At 34.2% G+C, this 23147-nt stretch overlaps 1 protein-coding gene across 1 annotated transcript; it reads left to right on the top strand.

Annotated features, from left to right (window-relative positions):
- The first annotated feature begins 122 nt into the window (after positions 1 to 122).
- Positions 123 to 19701, top strand: LOC126745753 (uncharacterized). The gene is made up of 7 exons (XM_050453738.1): positions 123 to 347; positions 11523 to 11676; positions 11738 to 11844; positions 13445 to 13644; positions 14563 to 14801; positions 14853 to 15104; positions 19275 to 19701. Exons 1-7 carry the CDS (start codon positions 248 to 250, stop codon positions 19555 to 19557), a joined length of 1335 nt encoding a protein of 444 aa, XP_050309695.1. The 5' UTR covers positions 123 to 247; the 3' UTR covers positions 19558 to 19701.
- Positions 19702 to 23147: the final 3446 nt, after the last annotated feature.

Here is a 23147-nt window from a genome sequence, read left to right on the forward strand (position 1 = left end):
CGAAATAACTGCACTATGTGGCCTGTTGCATGCACAGATCATCATCTGCTTACTCGTTCGATAACCTTCGTATAAACGTGACGAGCGAGCAACAAGCAACTCGAGCGGGTGCGCGACAAAACTCGCCTGCATCACGCAGAAAGTGCTCAACTGCTCGTCCAAAGAAACCGGCGGCTACCGCTCGTTTATTTTTCACTAAAACACGTCGACACTCGCAGGAAAAAAGTCACCGATCGCATCCCTGAACATGGCGGGAACAGTTACGAAACTTTGCAGGAATCAGCTGATCGGGAAACATGCACCTGCTATGCTGGGACAGGCCGGATGTTTACAACAAAACCGCGAATGTAAGTAGGGAGTTTGTTTTAAGTGTGTGATAGTGTATCTTACATATTATACGGGGTGTTCAGGAGTTCATTTTATCTATATATATAGAGATGAGGATTGATTTGTTTTTATGATACAGTGTTTTCGCAGATATTTCTAGAGATAATTAAAGAGAACTGAACAGTAATATGTCTTAAAAACCTAAAACAATCCTGGGATATGCATTATGTGTCATCAACAGAAATAATATTCTGGATTGAATGTCTTATTGAAATATCCTAATGAGAGAGTACCTACATTAGATTTAAATGGAAAACAATTATTATACACATAGTCCAAAAACAATATAATAATACATAAAAACCTCACCAGGGGTATGGATCCAGCCATAAATAGGAAAAATTAAAGACACAATTATATACACTTAACACTAAAAGTATAAAGCACAAGTTACGGACTAAAAACCTATTTCTAAAACCTGTGGTGAAGTTAAAAGTATCTTATCCTAGTGTCTCATTTATCCATCCTCAAACAGTTCATTAATGATAGTAAGCTTCTTTCCATCAGATATACTCTTGAGTTTTCTAATAATTGTACGTAAAGGTCTCAGGGTTAGAGGAAGTCTATTCACTGCACAATATTCCTTTGAAGAAAAGTAAAATTTGGTTTTATAGGCCTTAGATTAGTTTCATATCTTCTGTCATGATAATATTGGCCGGCCCTATCAGAGAAAAGTTATTTACTATAAACTTTAAGATGTACAAGCCGTGTATTCTAAGAGTATTAGTTTCCTGAAATACACCCCCGCAGCTATCTCTACTTCTCATGCCAAATATAATACAAATACATTTTTTTCTACAGTTTCAAAATTCTATTTGTCACCCCAAAATATCGAACCAAAATTTATTTGAGACTGTATATAGGCATAATAAGCTGTGAGTGCTATTTGCCAGCCAACATTATATCTAATTACCTGGAGAGTATAACTATACCTACTGACTGGCCATTGAACATTTCCAAGATATGCCCTGATCCAATTTTAACCCCAGAGAGTCCATTTCCTCAGTTGCCGTTATGACTGTGTATTTGTATGTAAAAGAAAAGTCAGTTTTTGATTGGGTAAAGGGTATTATCTAAGTTTTTGACACATTAGGAGTAAGGTTATTTCCCATAAATCAGTCATTCAAAGCATTTAAGGATCAAGTCATTTGGTCCTGGTCTTTCTCCCTCACTAAAAATGAAGGAAGTGTCATGAACATAATGTACTATTTCACAGTCTGGAAAAGTACAGGGTTGGTATAATGTACAAGTAAAGTCAGAGATAAAGTTTTTCAAGACTAAGGTCATTTGTTTCAATGACACTGTTTGCAACCCCTGAGATACAACACAATTATGACCTGATAAATAAATAAAAAATGACTGCATATAAACATCCTCTAATTAAACATTTATTTTATTTTAAATAGGATAGAATCAATGATACTGTCATTGAAATCAAAGCTTAATTATTGGTAGTAGTATTAAATGTGCGAAAAAAAAAGTAGTGAAAACTAACTGGTCATTAATGGAAGGAGGTATATATCTGACCAACAAAAACTGGCAGATACATATGGACGCTCAAAGCCAAATCAATAGTCATTTTGCTAACCATTTGCTACTTACTTCAACCACATGTCCATTCCATCTGAATCCATATTCCTGGAACCAATTGGTAGGAGGAAATACCAGGAGAATCTGTTGGCACTGACTTGATATCGGCAACAGTAAATGTCAATAAAGCTGTGGCAAATGGAACCATTGGCAACTATTTATTCATAAACTCCTGGACAAAATTATCGCACCACTAATTATTTTGTCAAGAAAATTTAAATAAAAATAAATATCAGTTAAAACAGTTATAATATCTTTTCTCGTATAAAAAGCAGAACTGGACAAAAACTATGTTTATGCTTTAACATGCTGCTCGTGAGGAGTGAGAATACATCCGCAGGAAAGTTTTCATAATTTGATAGGAGGAATGCTGCGAAGACTTCAAGCGGTCATTGCAGCTAGAGGTGGCAATACACGTTATTAAGAATTCATTATGGGTCTATTGTTTTATTTTTGTATCAAAATTGAAGTTAGTGAAAATCGATGCTTTTCCTTGTATTGAATTTAATTACTTAAATCTCGTTTTGTTAAATAGAATATAATTGTTTTTGTTAATTAATAATGCATAGTTAACAATGCTTATAAGTTTGCTTATTTTTTTATCTTTATTAAAAAAAAATCTCTAAAAATCAAGTGGTGCGATAATTTTGTCCAGGAGTTTATATACAGCATTGCTATCAGAGTCATTTCTAAAATAATTCCAGCTTTTAAAAAGGGCGATCATCAAGCTATTGAAAACTACAGGCCAATATCAATTCTTAGCATTTTTTCCTTGATTGTTGAAAACATGCTTTACAGCAAACTTGTGAGGTTTCTTAATAAGTATAATTTAATTTTTTATCTGTAAGGCATTGTGCTATTCTAAGCAGCTAGCTTTTTTGATTCAAACTATGCTACTATAAAATTGATGCACCTCACCTTTTTACACTTTTTTGTTACCCCATTCATACTAGAAAACGCCTAGCTAGATAACCCTTTTATTTAGAATCTAAACCTACTATAATTTGGCAAGAAATGCACCTTATTTATGTTGAAATTTCTCATGGTTTAATATTTTACATAGCAATAAGGATATTGACCTCTTTAATAGCACTATGACTACATTTAAAAACAAATAAATTACTCCAATGATTATGATCTTATCTCTATTTTTATATAAACCCCTCATTTCATTTTTTTTTGTCTGTAATATAGCCCTTTTAAAATTTAAAAAACTGTGTACTTTTTATTTTACTTCATGTTTACTATGGGATGTCATATCATATCTTACAACATCACATTATGGGGATAAGAATCCTGTAGTGAAGTTTTCAAAGAGCGTAAACTACTGACGTTAACATCTATATATATTTGCAAGTGCTTACTCTATGTATTTAAAAACAATTAAATTTATTAAGGACATTGGGCTGCATACGTACAGTAGGTACCAGAAATTCTAATGGCCTTGTTTTACCAAGCCATAAAACTTCACACTATGAAAAGTTCCTCTACTATGCCTGTCTCAAAATATACAAACAATGATCAGAGAACTTAAATTAAAACCATTATAGTTCAAGAGCAAATTTAAAATGTTCCTAACTGAAAAGTCATCATATCAAAAGTCTCGGTTTATATATTGTTGCATTTTAATTAAAATAGCAGAGAAGACATATTTCATATTATACCCTTGCATGACTGCAAAAGCCAAGAGGTATATCTGAAGAGGGACAGCTACAAATCGGAGGGCATCCACGCTTAAGAACAATCGATAGAGCGTTCACCTCGTCGGGTTTGTTTTCGTTTTGTCACGTTTTCTTTCGCAGACAAAAACAAACCGTAACGACTTTTCATTCATAGGGAAAATCATTGAAATGCATAGGCGATAATACTAATAGAGTTGTGTTAAAAATACTGGTTGCATTAGCAACTATAATTATTATACTATGCAAATGTCATTGGTCAGTTGGTGAGGATCTAGATGTGGACTGTCTACTTTAATTTTGGGATTGAAGCCATTCATTCACGGTTTCTAATAGTGGTGTCACAACCTTGTTAAAAGGAACTCTAAACGTTTTTATTTCTAAATTATATAACAATAACAAAATAAGGATCCTTACAATGAAAAGCCTTATTACAGAAAACCTCTTCGACTATATCATACTAGAGCTTTACTTCACCTCTCCTTTAATTCAAACATTATGTCATGATTAGTATCGAGAGAAATTAGTTCTTCTATGATCTCCAACTGGTCATTGAAGGCATTCAGGAAATGCATGTGGAATAACTCCTTTCCTAAGTTAAACTGCATTCAATTGCGAACAAAAGTAATATGTTCTGCCCTCTTTTTTAATGAATGAATGAATCCAGGTAATTTCTGATGAAATGTTACTTAGCAACAAACCCAAAAATAACCGCAAGCCGAATTATACTAAATGATAACGTTCTATTAATAAAAAATAAATAAATGTAAGCCAATATAAGTTACATGGTAAGATAACAATTAAATAAACGAAAATGTATACAGTGTTCAAATAAGTAATATCTACTAACATGAAACTATTATGGAAAACTGTAAAATATTCGTCCACATTATTCTTTGATAAATATATTTATCACCAAATATAATTGTCGAGAAAAAGCAAATATTACATCACAGTGCGCAAACATATAAATATTTTACTATTTTCTTACTAGAGATAACATTGATTTTGGTTAGTGACCTCGCAGTAATTATTATGGATTTTAAAATGTATAAATGACACCGTTGCAATTGAAAGCTTTGTTTCGATTTGAACTAGAGCATCTTTATGGACTTGGAAATAACTGAAGAGACTAATGATAAAGGAAAAAAAATAGATCATTTTTAACCAAGACTGCAGCATGTACTTAATCATATTTTTATACTTCAAGATCTCTCTGTTATAGGTACTACAATAAAACAGGTTGAGAAATTAACTTTTTCAGACGTATACACCGGTCCGGCGAACGTAAATCGATCATTAAAACTTATTTGGCAGGTCCTCGACCTCTTTGGCCAAAAGTGCATCGGACCGGTCGTTTTGCGAGCAAATTAGTCGAACTTTCTACGTCACCATCGGGTTTTCGGACCCTATCGGGGGGGCGGTTAATGGCCTTTGATTTCGGTTTAAATTCGGCACATTTTTCTTTTCCTTAAAGTTGAACATGTATAGAATTTGACCTGGCTTAAGTCCCAATGTAGAGGGATTGAGAGGAGAACCCTTCGGTGGCAACAGATGGTTGGCATACGGTTCTTTTGTTAGTTTAGGATTTAATAGGCAATCTTATTGTCATACCTTTTACAAACCTATGTATGAAAATATATATGAGTTAAAATTATAAATGGGTCTTAATAATGCTACAATTTTTTATTTTTTATTTATTTATTTACAAAAATATACAGTACAAACATGTGTGTATAATCCTATCTTTAGATCTGAGTTGTATGTGCAGAAGTTTATTATACATCATTCCTAATATTAAATTATGAGACAAGTGAAATAATGTATTCCTGTAGCCTTAACTTACTAACAATATTGATTATTAATAACAAAATTTATGTTCGATGATCATTGATAAATACCCATTTGATCTTAAACAACAATCTGACAACGCATCACAATAAATTTTAACAGATACGGGGGGGTATACCTGAAAAATGAAAAAACCCAAAATTTGAAGGTCGATATCTCGGCTTCTATGGGAGCTATCGGGAAAATTTCAACGGTTTTGTCTTAGTTTCGTCATTCCAAATCCAACGAGACTATCCGCAAGGTCGTAGCTCTGCTAATAGCTGAGATATGGCATTTTTGATGCCCATTTTTGGCCTCAAAAACGGACGTCGAAAACGACTTTTTCAGGATTTTCAAAGTGCTCTCATTCCCTTAGTTCTGCTCGGATCCTGTTATAACCCGGTGTTTTCGTAATCTAGGTGACCCAAATAAGACGCTGGTATACTTAGTTTGATTTTGAAAAAAATCAATTTTTGGTGAAAAAATTCGATACGGGGGGGTATACCCGAAAAATGAAAAAACCCAAACTTTGAAGGTCGATATCTCGGCTTCTATGGGAGCTATCGGGAAAATTTCAACGGTTTTGTCTTAGTTTCGTCATTCCAAATCCAACGACACTATCCGCAAGGTCGTAGCTCTTCTAATAGCTGAGATATGGCATTTTTGATGCCCATTTTTGGCCTCAAAATCGGACGTCGAAAACGACTTTTTCAGGATTCTCAAAGTGCTCTCATTCCCTCAGTTCTGCTCGGATCCTGTTATAACCCGGTGTTTTCGTAATCTAGGTGACTCAAATAAGACGCTGGTATACTTAGTTTGATTTTGAAAAAAATCAATTTTTGGTGAAAAAATTCGATACGGGGGGGTATACCCGAAAAATGAAAAAACCCAAACTTTGAAGGTCGATATCTCGGCTTCTATGGGAGCTATCGGGAAAATTTCAACGGTTTTGTCTTAGTTTCGTCATTCCAAATCCAACGACACTATCCGCAAGGTCGTAGCTCTTCTAATAGCTGAGATATGGCATTTTTGATGCCCATTTTTGGCCTCAAAATCGGACGTCGAAAACGACTTTTTCAGGATTCTCAAAGTGCTCTCATTCCCTCAGTTCTGCTCGGATCCTGTTATAACCCGGTGTTTTCGTAATCTAGGTGACTCAAATAAGACGCTGGTATACTTAGTTTGATTTTGAAAAAAATCAATTTTTGGTGAAAAAATTCGATACGGGGGGGTATACCCGAAAAATGAAAAAACCCAAACTTTGAAGGTCGATATCTCAGCTTCTATGGGAGCTATCGGGAAAATTCCAACGGTTTTGTCTTAGTTTCGTCATTTTGAATCCAACGAGACCATCCGCAAGGTCGTAGCTCTTCTAATAGCTGAGATATGGCATTTTTGATGCCCATTTTTGGCCTCAAAATCGGACGTCGAAAACGACTTTTTCAGGATTTTCAAAGTGCTCTCATTCCCTTAGTTCTGCTCGGATCCTGTTATAACCCGGTGTTTTCGTAATCTAGGTGACCCAAATAAGACGCTGGTATACTTAGTTTGATTTTGAAAAAAATCAATTTTTGGTGAAAAAATTCGATACGGGGGGGTATACCCGAAAAATGAAAAAACCCAAACTTTGAAGGTCGATATCTCAGCTTCTATGGGAGCTATCGGGAAAATTCCAACGGTTTTGTCTTAGTTTCGTCATTCCAAATCCAACGAGACTATCCGCAAGGTCGTAGCTCTGCTAATAGCTGAGATATGGCATTTTTGATGCCCATTTTTGGCCTCAAAATCGGACGTCGAAAACGACTTTTTCAGGATTCTCAAAGTGCTCTCATTCCCTCAGTTCTGCTCGGATCCTGTTATAACCCGGTGTTTTCGTAATCTAGGTGACTCAAATAAGACGCTGGTATACTTAGTTTGATTTTGAAAAAAATCAATTTTTGGTGAAAAAATTCGATACGGGGGGGTATACCCGAAAAATGAAAAAACCCAAACTTTGAAGGTTGATATCTCGGCTTCTGTGGGAGCTATCGGGAAAATTCCAATGGTTTTGTCTTAGTTTCGTCATTCCAAATCCAACGAGACCATCCGCAAGGTCGTAGCTCTTCTAATAGCTGAGATATGGCATTTTTGATGCCCATTTTTGGCCTCAAAATCGGACGTCGAAAACGACTTTTTCAGGATTCTCAAAGTGCTCTCATTCCCTCAGTTCTGCTCGGATCCTGTTATAACCCGGTGTTTTCGTAATCTAGGTGACTCAAATAAGACGCTGGTATACTTAGTTTGATTTTGAAAAAAATCAATTTTTGGTGAAAAAATTCGATACGGGGGGGTATACCCGAAAAATGAAAAAACCCAAACTTTGAAGGTCGATATCTCAGCTTCTATGGGAGCTATCGGGAAAATTCCAACGGTTTTGTCTTAGTTTCGTCATTCCAAATCCAACGAGACTATCCGCAAGGTCGTAGCTCTGCTAATAGCTGAGATATGGCATTTTTGATGCCCATTTTTGGCCTCAAAATCGGACGTCGAAAACGACTTTTTCAGGATTCTCAAAGTGCTCTCATTCCCTCAGTTCTGCTCGGATCCTGTTATAACCCGGTGTTTTCGTAATCTAGGTGACTCAAATAAGACGCTGGTATACTTAGTTTGATTTTGAAAAAAATCAATTTTTGGTGAAAAAATTCGATACGGGGGGGTATACCCGAAAAATGAAAAAACCCAAACTTTGAAGGTTGATATCTCGGCTTCTGTGGGAGCTATCGGGAAAATTCCAATGGTTTTGTCTTAGTTTCGTCATTCCAAATCCAACGAGACCATCCGCAAGGTCGTAGCTCTTCTAATAGCTGAGATATGGCATTTTTGATGCCCATTTTTGGCCTCAAAATCGGACGTCGAAAACGACTTTTTCAGGATTCTCAAAGTGCTCTCATTCCCTCAGTTCTGCTCGGATCCTGTTATAACCCGGTGTTTTCGTAATCTAGGTGACTCAAATAAGACGCTGGTATACTTAGTTTGATTTTGAAAAAAATCAATTTTTGGTGAAAAAATTCGATACGGGGGGGTATACCCGAAAAATGAAAAAACCCAAACTTTGAAGGTCGATATCTCGGCTTCTATGGGAGCTATCGGGAAAATTTCAACGGTTTTGTCTTAGTTTCGTCATTCCAAATCCAACGACACTATCCGCAAGGTCGTAGCTCTTCTAATAGCTGAGATATGGCATTTTTGATGCCCATTTTTGGCCTCAAAATCGGACGTCGAAAACGACTTTTTCAGGATTCTCAAAGTGCTCTCATTCCCTCAGTTCTGCTCGGATCCTGTTATAACCCGGTGTTTTCGTAATCTAGGTGACTCAAATAAGACGCTGGTATACTTAGTTTGATTTTGAAAAAAATCAATTTTTGGTGAAAAAATTCGATACGGGGGGGTATACCCGAAAAATGAAAAAACCCAAACTTTGAAGGTCGATATCTCAGCTTCTATGGGAGCTATCGGGAAAATTCCAACGGTTTTGTCTTAGTTTCGTCATTTTGAATCCAACGAGACCATCCGCAAGGTCGTAGCTCTTACGATAGCCGAGATATGGCATTTTTGATGCCCATTTTTGGCCTCAAAAACGGACGTCGAAAACGACTTTTTCAGGATTTTCAAAGTGCTCTCATTCCCTTAGTTCTGCTCGGATCCTGTTATAACCCGGTGTTTTCGTAATCTAGGTGACCCAAATAAGACGCTGGTATACTTAGTTTGATTTTGAAAAAAATCAATTTTTGGTGAAAAAATTCGATACGGGGGGGTATACCCGAAAAATGAAAAAACCCAAACTTTGAAGGTCGATATCTCAGCTTCTATGGGAGCTATCGGGAAAATTCCAACGGTTTTGTCTTAGTTTCGTCATTTTGAATCCAACGAGACCATCCGCAAGGTCGTAGCTCTTACGATAGCCGAGATATGGCATTTTTGATGCCCATTTTTGGCCTCAAAAACGGACGTCGAAAACGACTTTTTCAGGATTTTCAAAGTGCTCTCATTCCCTTAGTTCTGCTCGGATCCTGTTATAACCCGGTGTTTTCGTAATCTAGGTGACCCAAATAAGACGCTGGTATACTTAGTTTGATTTCGAAAAAAATCAATTTTTGGTGAAGAAATTCGATACGGGGGGGTATACCCGAAAAATGAAAAAACCCAAACTTTGAAGGTCGATATCTCAGCTTCTATGGGAGCTATCGGGAAAATTTCAACGGTTTTGTCTTAGTTTCGTCATTCCAAATCCAACGAGACCATCCGCAAGGTCGTAGCTCTTCTAATAGCTGAGATATGGCATTTTTGATGCCCATTTTTGGCCTCAAAAACGGACGTCGAAAACGACTTTTTCAGGATTTTCAAAGTGCTCTCATTCCCTTAGTTCTGCTCGGATCCTGTTATAACCCGGTGTTTTCGTAATCTAGGTGACCCAAATAAGACGCTGGTATACTTAGTTTGATTTCGAAAAAAATCAATTTTTGGTGAAAAAATTCGATACGGGGGGGTATACCCGAAAAATGAAAAATTTCAAACTTAAGCAACTACAGCTTTCAACTGTGACTTTGTTAGACTGTGATCAAACCTTCTAAAAGGGACATATTATTATAATTATTCCTGATAGGATAAGCATATGCAAATCATGCTTATCCTACCAGGAATAATTGCTGTATAAAGGAATAAAGCTGTTTATTTATATTTCTAAAACAATAAATATAATTGCTTAAAAAGTATAGACCTCTAACATTTAAAATGCTTTCATTGAATAGTTGATTTGTTGGATATAGATAATCTTTAATAAGTAATTCTGAATAACATGAACTGATTGAGAGCTTTATTGTAAATCCCTCCCCAGGCTATGATACCGTATTTTAATATTGATTCCACTATTAATTTATAATATCATAGTTATAATTTTATGAGATAATAATATGGTTCTTATCTGGTAAAATTTGTGAATTAGACCTCTTAATTTGGTTTTTACTTCATGAATATGTTCTGACCATTTAAGATGTTGATCTGTAGTTATGCCCAAGAATTTAGTATGTGACACCTCATATATTGTTGTATTGGCTTTTTGAAGAGTAATTGAATTGTATAAAGGTCCATTTGATTCAGTAAGAGAAAAAGCAACATAAATTGTTTTAGCAAGATTAAGTGATAATTTACGAGAATTTTGCCATGTTTTTACTTTACTTAGACCAATAAAAATTTTGTCTCTTCATGAATCTCATGATGAACCAGTTAAATACAGTATTGTATGATCTGCAAAGGAAATTGATATGCCATTAATATCTAGATCCAGTAATGAATTTATAAATGAACAATAATGGGCCAAGCACTGTTCTATTTTAACAATTTGAGATCTCTGATGTGAATAACTTTCAAAAACATTCATACAGTGTCAAATGCATTGGCTAAATCGAGAAAGACAGCTATTATACATTTTTGATCTGACTCTAAGTTTATTTTTATTTGGTCAACCATCATTAGTGCTTCTGTCCTCCATAAAGCCATATTGATTTTAATTCAGCAGTTTATTTGATAATAAATGGCCATAGAGTCTGACTTTAAGGCATTTTTCGAAAATTTTTGTAAAAGTTGTAATAACACTAATGGCTCTGTAGTTGGAAATATCTGATCTTGTTCCTTTTTTTGTATATGAGCGCATTAAAAAGCTGTAGGCACTATTCCTGTGTTAAAGATGTGATTTATTATATGAATTAGTGGTTTTATTATAGTGCAATGTACTTTTTTTATAAGTCGAGAAGATATTCCATCTTTACCAGGAGCACAATTATTTTCTAAACTTTTAATATGATTAATAAGATCATTTGATGTGACTGGAGGCATTTGACTTTGATCATGATCAGTGCACATCTTGATGACTCTCTCATAGTCTAGGTACAAAATGTTAGTTAGATAAGACTAAAAGCAGATAAACATATGTACATAATTCATAAATGTATGAACTGCTTCCTTCCATTATTAAATACAATAAAATTTATTTGTTTCTAGATTCGAATGCCAAAAGAATCGAAGTGAAGAACCCAGTGGTGGAGATGGACGGTGACGAAATGACCAGAATAATCTGGGAAAAAATTAAGGAGTCTCTGATTTTCCCTTATCTGAAAATCGAGTGTCTTTACTATGACTTGGGATTACCCTATAGGTAATAAATACTACTATAAACCCATATACATTATCAACACACCTAAAGATATGATTTACAGGGATCAAACCAACGATCAAGTAACAATAGACGCGGCGAACGCCATTTTGAAACACAACGTCGGTATTAAATGTGCAACGATTACACCCGATGAAGCTAGAGTGAAAGGTAAAAAACAAATTACAACTGAAACATCTCTACTATCTTCATATATGAATTTTGTGACATGTAGCAATACTTTAAAAGTATCCTGAATTTATTCTCTCAAATCCAGAATTCAGGTGTCTAGAATATAAATATTTGGAAGAAATAAATCCTGATTTCATATGCTTCGAATGAAATTCTAATGTAAAATGTAGATGCTTCAAATGCCTAGAGGGTACGGAAAATATAAATACTCGTGTGTTTGTAAAACACCTGGTGTATAAATGGCTTCAAATAGCAGAAAAATTGTATAAAATATTTGAGGTAATTATTTAAATTACTCATTAAATAAATTTAAAATGCCTGGAATCGAATAAAAAATTAGTGGAAGGTATCAAACGCTATTAATTTTTTAAAATGCCCTGAAATAGACTAAATGCCATTAAAGGAATATAAAAGACATTTGTAAGAATGTACTTAGATGTACCGTTATTAAGTAATTAAAGTAATATATAATATATGAAAATTGATAAAATAATGACCGTAAAAGGACATTTTTGTGCCACAAATATGGACTTAGAAGGGATTAAGCATTCCAAATCTATAAATATTTCGTACAAAAACAGTGTTATTGCATTTGAATTTTTAAAAAAAAAAACAGTGATTTTGCAGAAGAATTTCTTACTGGTAAAACCTGTGGGGTGGGTGGGGGGTGTAAAGGTAGTGTTGATGAAAAACGAATATTTTGTAGAAAATAATTGTCTTAAAGGGATGATTTTAATGGCAAATTGTTGCCGTTGAAAAAATCTACAACTTTTGTATTTACACTTTTCTCACGTAACCTCAAAGTTTTCGAGTAAAATGCGAAAAACTCAGTTTTTTATCGTTTTTTATTTTATATTTATTAAATATGTCAATTAGTATATTCTTTAAAAATTAAATTTGATATAATTTTCTGTGATGCTGTAGATTTTGTGTTTTTGCCTTTTATAAAAGTGTATGATCAGCATCTTATTTGGGATAATGGGTGAATTTTTCGAGTTTTATAAATATTTAGTATAAAAACAGTATTATTGGATTAGATATTATTAATGAAATCATTTTATTGTTCATGCAAACTATTTTGAAAAACTGTGATTTTGCATAAGAATTTCTCACTGGTAAGCTGTTTGGGGTGGGTGGGGGGGGCAAGGGTAGCTTTGTTAAAAAACGGTTTTATTTTTCTATAAAAGATAATATTTTTCAAAAATATTATCCTTACACCCCCCACCCACCCCACACACTTTAGCAGTAAGAAGTTTTACTACAAAATCATTGTTTTTCAAAATAGTACACATAAACAATAAATAATTTCTCAAGTCTCAATTTAATAACATTATTTTTGACCTAAATACCTTGTAAACCTTGATCATAATTAAGAATTTAATTAGTGTAAGTAGTAATTAATTCTCTTTGCATACCTATATCACCTAATATCTAACCGATCTCATAATCTACAATAGTGAAACCCCTTAAACGAACACATAGATTCCATTGGGATCATTGTTTACTCTGTTAAGCCTGATATAGTAAAGTAATAACTGATTTTAATTATTTAATATTATATTAACATGTTTTTTGTTAGAATTTAACCTGAAAAAGATGTGGCTATCCCCGAACGGCACTATAAGGAACATCCTAGGAGGAACAGTGTTTAGGGAACCGATTCTCTGCAAGAACATTCCCAAATTGGTCCCAGGTTGGACACAACCGATTTGCATCGGACGTCACGCTTTCGGTGATCAGTACAAGGCGCAGGATTTAGTGGTGGATAAACCTGGAAAGGTAATAAGTTCCACCTTATTCATCAAATTCAAAAAGTGCTTTATTATCATAAAATATAAATTTTGTTGATAAAGCATAATATAATAAAAACCTAAGCAATACATACGTAGCTAAATATTAAGACCACATACATAAATACATTGTAAAATAGATTAAAATTTACTATACAAAACATATCTAAATTAATCAACATTTCATCATCCTGATAGAATTCATTCACACTATAATAAGCCCTATTTAAAAGTGTTTTTTTTAATTGACAGCGAACATTTTTAAGAGAAAAAGTTGTTCTTAAATTGATTGGCAGATGATTAACCATTTTTCGACCATCGTAAATTATAAACTTTTTTACCAGAGAAGATTTGAGAATTAATTGGTAAAGGAATGAAGTGAATTTGATGTGTTTCGTGTTGAGTCGGAGTTCATCACGGTTTTTAAAGATAAGGGAACATGTCTTCAGAATGAAAAGGGATGTAAGAAATAAAATTCTTTAAGTCACAAAGTGTGATCTACATGATTCTTTTTGTATTATATTGACAATAAAGCGGACTGCGTTATTATCAATATAAAAACAGAACAAAAACCAAGTTTAGTAAGCTCTGATTAGCAGCACCCCAGAATGGTATACCGTACCTAAGGTGAGACTCTAATAATGAGAAAGTAAACTGTGCAGGCTAGTTGTTGACCCAATTCCTCCCTTACTACTCGCACCGCAAAACATCCTGATGAGAGCTTTCTTCCTAATGATAAGTTGTAGTGTCTAGCAATGCATGATCATCCTAATTTATTTTAAGTGTATCACAAAAGGTTGAAATATTCATAATAATTTGATCCCTTTAGTTTTGTTTCCTTTTTTGGTTGTTTTATAGGCTTTGAATTCCGTTTCACAACCTAACTGACTGAAATATTTTTTTTAAGCTTGAACTTGTATACACACCAGACAATGGCAAACCAATAGCAATCCCAGTTTACCAATACAAAGGCCCCGGAGTGGCCTTGGCAATGTACAACACCGACGAAAGTATCCAAGGATTCGCGAGGTCCTCCTTCCAGATAGCCCTGGCTAAAAGTTGGCCCCTGTACCTCAGCACCAAAAACACCATTTTGAAAAAGTACGACGGAAGATTCAAGGATATTTTCCAAGAAATTTATGAGAAGTAAGCGCGAGAATTCGGTGTCGTTTCCGCCAATTAATAATGCGATTTTAGAGAATACAAATCGCAATTCGAGGCGAAGAAGATCTGGTACGAGCACAGACTGATCGACGACCAAGTGGCGCAGGCTCTAAAGTCGTCCGGTGGTTTCGTGTGGGCCTGTAAGAACTACGACGGTGACGTCCAGTCGGATATCGTCGCTCAAGGTTACGGTTCTCTTGGCATGATGACTTCGGTGCTTATGTGTCCCGATGGTAAAACTATTGAGTCTGAGGCGGCTCATGGAACCGTTACCAGACATTATAGGTGAATATAGAGTTTTCTCAATAATGTTTAAAGAGTCACAGTTATCAGTAGTTAATGATTTGCCTTATAAGTATCTGTAATTAATCATTCACTACTAGGTCTATTTATTTATTTAATTAATGGGGAGTTTTGGAATCACCTTCTTCTGCATTGCTTCCAACCCTGTTAAAAACGTAGAAGTGAAGTATAGCGGGTTAAGGACAGAAATCAAACCTCAAGATTTGAAATTAGCCGACGTTTCGACGTTTATTTACGTCTTTTTTAAGGCTGAAAAAGATACAATTGGTGCAAAATGGTGAAAGCAATAGTTATTAATACAATAGTTAAGAAACCACCCAAACAAAACCACAAATAAACGAAGACTAAAGCATTATAATTGTTTGGGTGGTTTCTTAACTATTGTATTAATAACTATTGCTTTCACCATTTTGCACCAATTGTATCTTTTTCAGCCTTGAAAAAGACGTAAATAAACGTCGACTAATTTCAAATCTTGAGGTTTGATTTCTGTCCTTAACCCGCTATACTTCACTTCTACATCTATTGGAGGGACGTTAATTTTTGTACCATCCTCTTAAAAACGTTAGTGCAACCTTTTAATTTTTTTAGTCCTTGTTTTTAACCTTGAACAGTGTGTTTTCTTTGTATTTTGTAACTTGATCAAGGCATTGAGATGTGAAAGCTGTATGGCATCGCATTTATGAATTTATTACTCAGGCCAAATGTATTTTATTTTACTGTTTGATACGCTATTAATCGAATCGGATAACTCTGGAATCTGCATTGCAGAAAAATAGAGAAATAACATTTTATTTGTTTGTTATGTCTAATGGCAAATACGTAAAAAAGTTGTTATTGGATTAAAATTCTCTTTATTTTTTGGCTTTTTTTCACTTATTACTTTCCACATATTTTTGTTGCTAATTAATTTATTCTAAAATTCCTTAAAGATGCCACAACTGCCAGGAAATTCTTCAAATTATTCCAGGCAGTTGAACTCCTGATCTGCCAAGATAAAGACGTCATATATTTCTTCCAGGCAGTTGAGGACAATTGGACGTAGTTATGCATAACGCGACCAATCGCCAGAATAACAATTGTGGGAAAACGCAATTAAGTTTCGAATGCCCTTAAAAATCAATAAAATTTAATACAGATCTAATTTTTGCAAGTTATATCCAAGACACTATTTCAAATTATACTATGTAAGCTTTTAGCAAAAAATAATAAATTTCAGAAGTTATGATAAAAAATGTCACCTAGTCTGGTTATGTTTTTTTTTACTTATTATTAGGTTTTTTATTTTACAAAATTGAACCACACGCCAAGCTTGTCGCGTAGCGCCTTTATGCAATGCCATGTATTTACTTTTTAGACTATATATTTCGACTGACAGCCCTATATGAACAGAAAATTTTGTTAGAAACACCGACTTAAAATGAAAAGTGATTATTTAAAACCCTTACAGATCTTTTAGAAAATCCTGTAAAAGTAAAAGAAACAACAAAATTACAGTAAAACTAAACCATTTTATTTACTAACGTAATAAGCTAAGCAAATTACAACTGCATAGCTATAGCATACCTTGAAAAACTTCAAATAAAACTAGAGTTTCTTTGTAACAGCTAACGATTCGATCTAAAAAGTTTTATTACTGCCCCATTTCATAGTAGCACTAGATAGTTTGGTATCTACTTACCTCTAAATTTATTTGATATGCGCGATTTAGTAAAATTTAAATTAAATCACTCAAGAAACGTCTGTTGATATTTCCTAGCTAAGTTCGGTAAATGCATCTGCGAGAAAAATGATCAAAATTTGACAAATATCACGTGATATATTACCTATTTTTCGGTGCCAGATCACATGACATGCCATGACCGAACTTAACTGCTATTTGCGTTACTAAGCCAAGCGCCCAGTATCATGGCGTTTAATTATTGACCTACGCAATTTCGTGGCATTTAGTCGTTTTATGCAAAATTCAACTAGTGTTATAAACCGTTTGGCGCTTAGTTTAATATAAAATATATCTTTAATTATAGATTTCTAACGCTCGAGATTTTTTTCGTAGATAAACATGGTATTTGGCCGTCAGATGACACAATAATACCAAAAAAACGAATTTGGCGCTTGGTCGCGTTATGCATAACATATGTCCAATTGTATCAAGTGAATTGCCTTGAAGAAATATATGACTAAGATCAGGAGTTCAACTGCCTGGAAGAAACACATGATTTTACTACCTTCGTGTAGTAAGGTACAAGAAGTTCCCTCAGATGGATTCTATTTACATGGACTTCTCCAAGGCTTTTGATACAGTTTGAAGAGCAGCTCGGAAGCCACTTGGTCGTCCATTTTAGGGATTGAAAATTGCACAATTTATATTTAAAAGATGCTGCAAGGTTCTGATCTGAATTATATTTAAGTAGATCTTCTTTATATTTTTTAACATCTAACAATTAAATAATTTGTTACCAAAAAACTTTTGTTTGTAAAGGTTTGAAACCATCTCAAATGATTTAGATATTTACGGGTTTGGGGGCCTTTTTCATTTCTTTGACTTTTTTTTAAATAATTTTAAAAAACTTTAGTTTGTAGAGGTCTATAATCACTATAAATCGATTTAGTTATCGATTGTTAATATTTGGACAAAAAAATATTAAAATTCCTTGGGAATTTCAGGAGATACGAGCATTATATCGATTAAATAACAGCAGGCGCGGACTATAAATAGGTTGCTGGCAAACGACAAATGCTGCGTTCTAGACTGACTATGGTCGCTAGATATCGATCGGACGCTAGCTTTATACATATGAAAAAATATCTAGAAAAACAACACAAAGTGGCAACATCGGATACGTGCATTGTAAACTTAGAGGTATTCTACGTTGCCAAGTTGTTGTTTTTTCATTAACTTTTTTGTCAGAAATACCTGAGACAAAATATAACACATTGAAAAAATATGTAGTGGATTAAGAAAATTATAAGTATTTTGAATGAAAAATTGGAAAGTCAATTTGACATCATTGTCTGAGAGATGGTGAACTCAAACAACCTCGTCTATGGTATTTAATGTTCTAAGAATGTAACCCTGAATAACACTTCTTTTTTCAAACTTTCAAATGGTACATCTGTTCACATTTTTAAGAAATCTTCAGTTTTTTGCCCAACTTGTATTGAAAATTGTGTCTTTTAACCATCATTTCCTAACTGTTCTGGAAAAGAAAATTACTTCACTGTTTGGCAAGTGAATTGGCGTATCTAATCTAGATTTTAAATTAATAAGATACTTGCTAGATTATTGGTTCAATAGGGGTGTATTTTTTTTAGTACATAGTCAAATGTACAGTAAAAATTAATACATAAAAATATAAATTAAATGAAATAGAACTTTATTAGAGTCGCGACAAATGCTCAAATTGTCCGCCCTCATTCCTACTACACACTCCACACCCTTTTAGAAAAAATCGCGTTATTAATCCATTATTGATCTGGATTTTTCGGAACAGTTCAGCTACATCTTCTATAGGATTGTTGTAGACTTTCTCTTCTTTTATTGCTCCCCAATAAAAGAAATCCAGAGAGCTTAAATCGGGTGAACGTGGCGGCCACATCACTGTTCCACCCCGTCCCATCCACCTGAACTACCACGTTTCGGTTAATATTAAGTGGCACATCTTCTAGTAAGTCTATTGCCCGTTTTCGGCTTATCGGTGTTTTTTGGGACACACTATTTATATATTTCTTCATTTTACCGCTTTATCAACAAATTGTCAAAATTTATTTATTTTTTAATTCGTCACTAACTTCACGCAGGGATAAGCTTCATTTCTTAAATGAAAATGGGGTTATAACCTCAATTTAGTGGTCACCAACATTTATCACCGAAGATAGGAAAAAAACATAAAAATGACACAAAATGTAATTTTTTTTATAATTCATTGTTTATGACAATAAGTGTTCAAGACGTGTTGGCCGCCCGCACTCATACAATAATATAGATTTAAAACGGTCCCACACTGCTTTATTGACTACACTTACTTTATTGACTGATATTATCAAATGCCTTGAAGAAATCCATGCAGCGCCTCTCCCATTCAGACCGTTTTTTCTGACTTTATTGTTTGTATTTTTCATAAAATGGTACCAAAATATTTTTTTTTGCAGGCAACATCAACAAGGAAAACCGACCTCGACCAACCCGATAGCGTCGATCTTCGCATGGACCAGAGGTATCGAGCACAGAGGAAAACTAGACGATACACCGGACGTTATTAAGTTCGCGCAAAAATTGGAAACTGCCTGCGTGAAGACTGTGGAGTCTGGAAAATACACCAAAGATCTTGCTGCCTCGATCGCGGGCGGTTTTGATAAAGTGACCGACGACATGTACCTCAACACTCAAGATTTTCTGGACGCCATTGCCGAGGAAATGAAGAGGAGCGCGTGAAGTTTATTTCGGTTTTTTTTTCTTGTGGAACGTACGTTACAAGTCGTTAAGTGAAGTCAATGGCATTTAATGCAATTTTTCTTGTCAAGAAATTTAGCAGTGCATTTTTTACTTCTATTAAAAATATATATATTTTTATAAGTAGTTTTATAGAGTTTTATTTATTTGATCTTTTCACCCATCAAGCTTCGTTTGATAGGGTTTGCAAAAACAAACGTTGCTTAGCGTTTCACCTAACCCTGGAGCCGGATAACTGGAAAAATTATAGAAACAAAACGAAGGTAAGAACACAAAGTCACGGTCTCATCATATATCCATATAATTTTTTTTAGTTAGAGTTAGTTGTAATGTGATCTGTGTAGGTCTAGGCCTGATGATGCTCCGATAGGAGCGAAACACGCGTAGCTTTTAAAAAATTATATGGATTTGATGAGACCGTGACTTTGTGTTTTTACCTTTGTTTTAAAAAAATTATGCCTGGACCAGTTTGCACCTTAAACAGAATTTACATAAGAACCTTTCCTAAATTCAGCGCAATTTATTTCGCACCTATATCTTTAATAGTTATCGCGGTTAAAGTGTTAACACATTTGGTGAAACCCCGTCACCATATCACTCTTTATCAACATAATAAATCGACTTAAATACATTTGATTTAATTAAAAATGTTATATGTGTCTCTTTCTTGGAGCCTTATCAATTTACTATATTTATTATAAACATCGTTAATAGATAGAGGGCTTATGGTAAAAAAACAACAACAAATAGTTATTTACTATCGACTCCCAAAGTTCGATTAAAGAGTTCTACTTTACTCACTCTACAGGTCTAAAACAAGCTATTTCCATGTATTTTAACACATTCTAATGTTAGTAGATCTTTTAATTAAAGGGTAATTTTTAGTCCTGGTTTATGAAAGAGGTAGCAACTGATATTTTAAAATTAGATGGATACTTGCTCTGTTTTATAAATGTTGTTTATTATGTGAAGAAGGGGTTCAAGAATTTCTACATTGGTTCTTTTTTCTTACTTAGTGTAGCAGATATACCATCAAGACAACTTCTGTTTTTAAGATTTTTAATATGTTGATTTTTATAGTAACCGGAGATAAAAACGTAGACCGACTATAAGTTTTTTAAAGACATCAGGATATTGTTGGATTTTGGAATTTTCTTTTCCATTTGTAAAGTATTGGCTACCCTGTCGGCATGTTATATTGCAGCAATAATTCTTTTGATATGCTACTTCTGCAATATTGTTACATTACTAATAAATTATTAATAAATATAATATTACATGTTTATTGCTTCAATATTGCACATACATTGCAAAGTTAATAATGCACATAAATGTAGTAATTGTAATATTGTTGCAATATTTCATTATTGTTGAAAATGCAATATATCCGTAAAATGCTAGTGTAATGTTGCATCTGTATTGCAAGTACACTATCGCTGTAATATTGTTCATATAAAATACCAGCAATATTTCATTTTAATTTATATTTCAATATTTCATCGCAATATTGCGTATATAGGTGCTGTTAATTTTATTTGCTCCTATGCTGCACCTGCAATGATTTTGCAATATTTAATAACTGTCACAAATGCGATATATATCACTGAAATTCGATGTGTAATATTGCAGCCATATTGCTTTTGTAAAATATTTAATGATTCATTAAATAGCTGATTAGTTTCACAGGTATCTGCTAAATTTTGCATACAAATGCTTATTAAGTGGGTTTCAATGAAATATAATACTAATAATCGAAATATATAGATAGTACAATTATTTATTATTATATATATATAGATGTATATATATTTATCAAACACAAATTCCTGTATGTTTTACTCTCTTATAATAAATGACTTTATCCCAATTATATCAATAAAAATAGAATATAAATTTTGTAATATTTTATCAATATTGCCAATTCATATAAAATTAATATAAAATATAGCAGCAATATAAATGAAAGATATAAGTAATATTACGTGAATATCACTACAATCACAGATATAAGTAGCTAACGCAAGCGTTAGCTACTTATATCTGTGCTACAATACAGCACATTATTATTGTAAATAAAAAAACATCATAAAAGATAAATCTAAACTAAAGATAAAGCTACAGTCTTTGGTGAGTTTTACTATGGCTAAACAATCCTATGCGAGATTGGCAAATCCGGCCACAAACATCACACGGAAATTCCTGCAGAGCCGGTCTTTGAGTTCTTCTAGTTGGTTGAGAAGCAACGGACGTCGCTCTTCACCATTGGGCACGATTGTTGACTATCTCTTCCCAGTTGTTTTCAATTCCCAATAGCTTCAAATCATCGTGGACGACATCTTTGAAGCGTTTGTATTGGCCTCCCGGCCTCCTTGCACCTTCTGTTAGTTCTCCATACAAAAGAGATTTTGGTATGCGCCATTCGTCCATTCTGTATACATGACCCAGCCATCTCATTCTTGCCCTTCGTACCATAGTGTCAATATTTATACAGTTTGATCTTTGCAGAACCTCATTATTAGAAACTATATGAAACCATCTGATTCTCATCATCTGTCGCAGTTGCCGTTGCTGAAATTGTTCAAGAGCCTTTATATGTCGTGTGTATGGGATCCATGATTCGCATCCATATAATAGCGTTGGTACAATTATTGCTCTATATACTGCCTTTTTCGTTTTAAGACTCAGATTATGATTGTAAAACACTCGATCCTTAAGACTCCAATACGCTTTCGATGCAGAGCTAATTCTGTTTGCTATTTCGTCGTCTATGTTTAGTTTTGTACTAAATACGCTACCTAGGTAGTTAAAGCGTTCAACTTGCTCCAAAGTCTCGCCATTGACCTGTATGAGCTGAGGAATATCTGATGCAGGAGTTATAAGAAGCTTGGTTTTTGACGTGTTTAGTTTTAGACCTAAGGCTTGGTATGCTCAGGCATAAGAAGCAAGAAGTTCCTGAAGAGTTTCTGCTGTGTACGCAATCAGCGCACAGTCATCTGCATATTGAAGATCCGTGATAAAACGCACTCTTGTTCTAGCTCTAAGACGTTTTAAATTGAAAAGTCCTCCATCATATCTATATCTGATTCCAATCCCTCTGGCAGTTAGATTTCTGTCAACAATGATCGATAGCTCCGCAAGGAAAACATTAAACAAAATAGGAGCCAGGACGCAGCCCTGCCTAACTCCCGTCTCAGTGGAGAACGGTTCGGAAAGCTCACCGTTTACTAGCACTTGTGCTTGATTACTTGTAGGTAAATTTTCGACCACTGAGACGAATTTATTTGGGATTCCGAAACGTTTTAAAATGCACCAGAGGACCTTTCTGTTAACCGAATCAAAGGCCTTCGCCAGATCTATGAATGCGACATGTAATTGAGTCTGATGTTCTCTCGCTTTTTCTTGAAGTTGGCGAAGTGCAAAGATCAGATCGTTGGTTCCTCTGCACTACTGGTTGTAGTCTATCCGCTAAGATCTTTGATAGAATCTTTCCCGCTATGGACAGTAATGAAATGCCGCGATAGTTGTTACAGTCATGCGCGGAGCCTTTATTCTTGTAAATGTTTATGATATTG

This window comes from Anthonomus grandis, chromosome 16 (assembly GCF_022605725.1).
Source record: "Anthonomus grandis grandis chromosome 16, icAntGran1.3, whole genome shotgun sequence".
In the NCBI taxonomy this organism is placed as follows: domain Eukaryota; kingdom Metazoa; phylum Arthropoda; class Insecta; order Coleoptera; family Curculionidae; genus Anthonomus; species Anthonomus grandis.

Coding starts and splice junctions, on each gene's coding strand:
- LOC126745753 (XM_050453738.1), top strand. CDS start 248: ATGGCGGGAACAGTTACGAAACTTTGCAGGAATCAGCTGATCGGGAAA. Junction 11,677..11,737: donor GACTTGGGATTACCCTATAG/GTAATAAATACT, acceptor TATGATTTACAG/GGATCAAACCAACGATCAAG. Junction 11,845..13,444: donor CGATGAAGCTAGAGTGAAAG/GTAAAAAACAAA, acceptor GTTTTTTGTTAG/AATTTAACCTGAAAAAGATG.